This window comes from Oncorhynchus masou, chromosome 12 (genome assembly GCF_036934945.1).
Source record: "Oncorhynchus masou masou isolate Uvic2021 chromosome 12, UVic_Omas_1.1, whole genome shotgun sequence".
Classification (NCBI taxonomy): domain Eukaryota; kingdom Metazoa; phylum Chordata; class Actinopteri; order Salmoniformes; family Salmonidae; genus Oncorhynchus; species Oncorhynchus masou.
The window spans coordinates 55308345-55314344 of NC_088223.1; the positions used below are offsets into that span (position 1 = coordinate 55308345).

Below are 6000 nucleotides of genomic sequence, written 5' to 3' on the forward strand. Positions count from 1 at the left end.
GTATGTGGGCTGTTCTCAGTTTTTCCTTAAGCTGATTGAAGGTATTCTGGTGCTCTTCTCTCCACAGGAACTTAGCTTCCTTCCTGAGGAGAATGTTGAGGGGGCTGGCAAAGTTCTGCAAAGGCTGGAACGAACTTGCGGTAGTAATTGCGTAACCCTATGAAGGCTTTGAGTTCTTGCACATTACTAGGAGGTTGCCAGGCTTACACATCCTTGATCAGAGCAGGGTTGTGACTTCTGCCTCCACCACTCACAACATGCCCTAAGAACAGGACTTCTTCCTTGAGTAGGTTGCACTTGGATTACATCAGCTTCAGTCCGTAACTGTAAAGGGATTGGATGACATCTGCAAGCCGTTCCAGGCTCTCGTCAACTCTTCTCCTCAGGATGATGGTGTCATCCAGATAGAGCAGTAGTTGTTTCCCATTAGGGTCCACAGAGGACGAGCTCCATGACCCTCTGAAACGTACTTGAGGCATTGCAAAGGCTGAATGGTATACAGGTGTATTGGTAGAGCCCATATCTAGTGATAAACACTGTCTTCTCCCGGTCCTTTTCATCGACTGTTATCTGCCAATACCCGGATTGAAGATCTAATGTGGAGAAGACATTTGCTCCGCCAAGGACGTCAAGACACTCTTCAATCTTGGGCAAGGGGTATGCATCCTTGGCTGTCAGGTTGTAGAGGCGGTGGTAATTGACACACCAGGGGACTCCACCATCCTTCTTACAGGCTAAGATGACAGGGGATACCCACTCTGAGGAGGATGGTGTGACGACACCTGCTTCCAGCATGGCTTTGAGGTGCTTTTCCTCTTCTCCTTGGAACCCAAGAGGTGTCTGTCGAACCTGTTGACGTACTGGCCTAGCCACTCCAATGTCTATCTTGTGGGTGACAGCAGACATGTAACCTAAGTCAGTGTTGGTCATTTCAAAAAGGGACTTGTAATCCACTGAGTTTGTTGCTTGAACTAGCAAACATGGCCCGGAGATGTTCAGGTAGGTCTGTGGCAGCAGTCACTCTTCTCATTTCTGGTCGCTGGGCACGTTCTACTCAGCTGGACAAGATGGACTGGAGGGGTCATCAGTGAATGTTTCGACCAGGAAACCAAGGCAAACTCCTCTTGGTAGAGTGGCCTTGTTGCTCGAAAGGTTGCAGAGCCTGACAGGCACCCTCTGCTCCATGGTTGTGATGACACTTCTGGAGGACACCGCTTCGTTGATACTTAGAGGCTCAGGTACAGTAGAGACACCGGGCTTTGGATGGTCAACTTCACCCCAGACTAAACATTCACATTCTGGTAGGAAGGTTGTGTCTTTCTCCAGGAGCACCCGAGCTACGAAGTAGTCTGGTCTGTCGCTTCCAACGATTTTGTCAGGCAAAAGTTCCCCCTCGATGAAGACTCTTCCATTGTCATGAATAGTTATATTTGCAGCTCTCAACAGGTCCAGGCTGAGGAGGAAAGTGGCATGTATAGGGGCCATGTACACCTCCCATTCAAAGCTCCTGGTGCAGATCTTAAATATAAATTTCAGTCCACCCATGGCAGTCATGTCTTTCCCCGACTCAGCATTCCAAAGGAGTTTCTTCTTGAGTGCTGTCTGCTCACTCACAGTGAACTGCTGGTAAAGGTTCTCAGAGAGGATTGTTGTTTCAGCTCCAGTCTCTACAACAGCTTGGACTGGGATGCCGTTGACTGTCAGAGATATCTGCAAACTTGGCCCTCTGTTTGTAGTACAGCTGACTTGTACAGTAGGGGACTGGCTCCATTGGCTGACAAGCCCACCTGCAGAAGTAGCTTGGCAAAGTTCTTTACCACCCCGGGTATGGGGAGGGGTTAGGCTGAGGGGCCTCACACATTCTCTCCGGAAGTGTCCTTCCTCACCACATTGGTAACACGGCCCTGTAGCAGTGCGTCCTGTTAACCTGCTGCAGTGCTAAACGTCCTTGTCTCCTCTCCTGACTCTCAAGACTGCTGCCTTCGAACTGCCTGAAAGAGTAGTCTGGCAACTCCTGGATCCTGTGGTCCACAGCGACAGCCTGTTCAAGCTTTATCTGTAGCTTATTCATCTTCTGCAAGTCTCTGAGTCTCCACAAGTGAGCTGAGATCTTGATTCATTAGGCTCCCCATTAGCTGACGCCAACGGTGACAGCTAGTCTTACTGGAGTTCGACATATAACGAAAAAGACATTACAGACAAAGTACTTTACAATTTACATATGTTCAAAAACATTAACATGTAGTGTGTGTGTGCGCATCTATCAGTTCCACATACATGTCAGTATATACACACAACAAGTAGGTCACATAGGGAAGGAGAGGCATTGTGCCGTGAATGTTATTGAATTATTTTTTTAAACCAGGTTTGCTGTTCACTTACGCTATATGAGATGGAAGGGAGTTCCATTCAATCATGGGTCTGTATTATACTGTACACTTCCTTGAATTTGTTCTGGACCTGGGGACTGTGAAAAGACCCCTGGTGGCATGTGTGGTGGGGTAAGTGCGTGTGTCAGTGCTGTGTGTAAGTTGACTATGCAAACCATTTGGAATTTCCAACACATTAATGTTTCTAATTTAAACAAGAACTTGACGCGGTCAGTCTTTCCTCAACTCTTAGCCAAGAGAGACTGGCATCCATAGTGTTAATATTAGCCCCCTGATTTCAATGAAGAGCAAGACGTGTCACTGTGTTCTGGGCCAGCTGCAGCTTAATTAGGTCTTTATTTGCAGCACTTGACCATATGACTGGACAGTTATCAAGACAGGATAAAACTGGAGCGTGCTGGATTTGCTTTGTGGAGTGTGGTGTCAAAACAATAGAACGTCTCTTGATTACGAACAGACCTCCCTCCACCTTTACAACCATTGCATCTATATATTTGGCCATGACATTTTAGACCAGGATCGGCAAGTGCGACCAGCCAGCGCACTTCCTCTGCAAATTCAGACGACGACTCCTTGGATTGGCAAAGCTCTCCCAACTTCCTTCTGACTGTTCCACTGACCAAAAAACTGATTCAGCTGCTCCTTGAGAAGGTTATAGTCCTCCTGAATTTATTCAGGCAGTGAGCATACATTTCTGATGGCTGATCCCCGCAGGCATTCGTGTAACCGGTCTGAGCACCGTTCCAGCCATACTTCCTAGCCTGCCCTTTGAATGGAACAGAAAGGACTCCTAATTTTAATTTCCATCGAACATAGCTAGCTTCGATTTTGTGTCATCCTGTGTGGTGTGATAGTTCTGGTGATTTGCTTTTACTATGTCATGTTACCCTTACTCTTTGACCTTAAGTAGCCTAATTGCCTCACCCTCTTTTTGACTCTGTTCAAGAGAGTCTAACCCTGACCTGGAATGTTCAGGATGACAGGCTGGTGCGGTTTCTAGGAATGTATCAGAGACATTACTTCATGTCAAATATTCCTCCACTCTTCCACAGCTCTTATTCAGAAAATCCTGTGTCAGACGTCAGTTCAGCTGATGTCATCAAGGGTTCAGTCTCAAAGCTCTCTCTCACAGGTAAGAGTTGGCCATCTTTTTGATGTTTAGACTTAGACTATCAATGGACTTCTATTTTTTACGTTTATTATATTTTATCAATAAACATTTTAAGATAAAAATGCACTTGTGAGATTCAAAGGTTATATGGAGAGGAATGCTCGTTGTGTTTCAGATCATTTCTTTGGCTACGTAGTTTACTCTCTAATCCAAGTCTAATGTTTTATCGGTTATGGTTGAGATCTAATTTGATTATGTTTTCCTGATGGAAAAGGACGTTGTAATCATTCAGTAATAACAGAAGACCAGACACTTTTTGAATTATTTTTTGGGATTAAAGTTTGATGGAATGATTAATGAATGAGATATCTTTTGGGAATTAGGCATTAGTTCTGTACAATGATGAGAACAACTTAAGAACTGTCTCTTAAAGCAAACCAAAGCCATGAGTGGATTATTGAAGATGTCCTCTGATCTCTGTCTTTGTAGGTAAGAAGTCACCATGCCTTCATTCGTCATCGATCAGCCTCTGCCCGTCATGGAGTCCAAGGAGTCTGACCAGTGGAGTTCAGGAATCTGTGACTGCACCGATGACATGGCAGACTGTTAGTGTGTGTGTGTGCATGTGTTTGTGTGATCACATTTGTTTGTGTATATTTGTATATAAGAGTATTAGTGCGCGTATCATTAAAATTCATAGTTTATGTAAGTGTGTTTTCTCGATTGGTGCTTCATTCACTTTGGCCAGGCTGTTTTGGATTCTGGTGTTGTCCCTGCCATGCCTGTATACATACAAGGGAGTACGGACAGTGTCTTTGTCTCCCTCTGCTGGACATCTTTGGCATCATCCCACCCGTCACAATGTCCATGAGGGTGTCCATGCGCCAGCGCTACGGCATCAAAGTAAGTACATTTAGAGTTGGCTGCTTCTGGAAACAAACAATACATTACCGAAATGAAATAAAGTACATTATTATACACCACCAACCACCTACCTAGTGCACTGTGATATTCATAGGTTTAATAGTTAGTGAACATTTTCCCTTCTCTTTTCTGGTGCTTGGCCATTCCAATGTCTGCTATATGACCATTGTTGTAAATTTGCTGACTGTGTCTCCAGGGCACTATCTGTAACGACTGTGTGAACGCCACCTGCTGCAACTGCTGTGTCTGGTGCCAGATGTCCAGAGAGATGAAGAGCCGCATCATCCCCATTGTCCTGGTCAGTGCGAGGAAGTAGGAACGAATGACCAACATGTTACCATAACCTCAATATCACCGTAGTCATCCCAATACAGCCATAACCTTTTTCAGAGTCATGTTTCTGTGTTTATAGAATGTATATTTATTCCTACATGCCCGAATTGTCAGATTGTTTGACAAGAAGTCATTGTAAACAGTGTATATTAAAACAATATTTATGCATGCTTAAAATGATGTATATACGTCATTCTATGAACTATTATGCCCCCAATAAGGACATATATTATAAATGTTTTATTCTATAAAATATATATATCAAATAAATATATTTACAAATGCTAACATTTTTCCTTCCTGTTATCTCTGTTTGAATATCTTCATATGTGTCTTTTGTGTTTATTTTGCCTTTATTTAACCAGGCAAGTCAGTTAAAAACAAATTCTTATTTTCAATGACGGCCTAGGAACAGTGGGTTAACTGCCTGTTCAGAGGCAGAACGACAGATTTGTACTTTGTCAGCTTGGGGATATGAACTAACCACGAGGCTACCCTGCCGCCCCAGGGTAGCCTAGAGCGAGATGGTATGAAACACAGTTTAGTTTGAGTTAAGTCAAATATCTCTTTCTCCATCTCTCTCCCTCTCCCTCTTCTCTTATCTCCCCCTTGTCATGGATATAAAGTGATCTGGAGCAGTGCTCGATCCTGCCCATGATCGTAGGCCTGCTCCTGCCCATGTCAAACACGTAGGTGTACTAGCCCAAGGTTTCCCAAACTCAGTCCAGGGGGGGGGGGCCCAGGACTGAATTTGGGAAACTCTGTACGAGCCCACTAGTATAGCAAGCAACACAGTGGTGCTTTCCATCCGCTGGTGCTGGATTGAGGTGAGCGCTTTTCTCCGTGATGGATCGCCGCGATGGATGAGCCAAGTTTTAATAGGCACAATCTTAGTTACAACACCCCTCTCATTATCTCTCTCTCTCGTTGTAATTTTGCAGTAGGCCTTGTTACAGGCTTTGGTTTAACCATTTATATTTAGAGGTTGAACATTAGAACGTTGGGCACACCGATTGGCATCACCTCATTAGTCAATATGTATTACATCTGTGCTAGCTTGTCACCCCCCTGAGTGTCTTTCAGAACCCCTCCTGTTTCATTTTGGTTGTTCGTGACTCTGTTAGTTTCCCCTTCTGTTCGAGCAACATCTTTTGGTTTCTTGCTAGGGAACGTAACAGCCTACAAAGAAAAGTGCACTATTTCATAACAACGTATTCCTAGGCAGCATGAGAGTTTCAAGTT

At 44.5% G+C, this 6000-nt stretch overlaps 1 protein-coding gene across 1 annotated transcript; it reads left to right on the plus strand.

Moving 5' to 3' along the window:
* Window positions 1–3442: 3442 nt before the first annotated feature.
* LOC135549164 (cornifelin homolog B-like) lies at window positions 3443–5040 on the plus strand. The gene is made up of 4 exons (XM_064979207.1): window positions 3443–3522; window positions 3991–4106; window positions 4250–4404; window positions 4622–5040. The coding sequence occupies exons 2-4, from the start codon at window positions 4004–4006 to the stop codon at window positions 4739–4741; spliced, it is 378 nt and encodes a 125-aa protein (XP_064835279.1). The 5' UTR covers window positions 3443–3522; window positions 3991–4003; the 3' UTR covers window positions 4742–5040.
* Window positions 5041–6000: the final 960 nt, after the last annotated feature.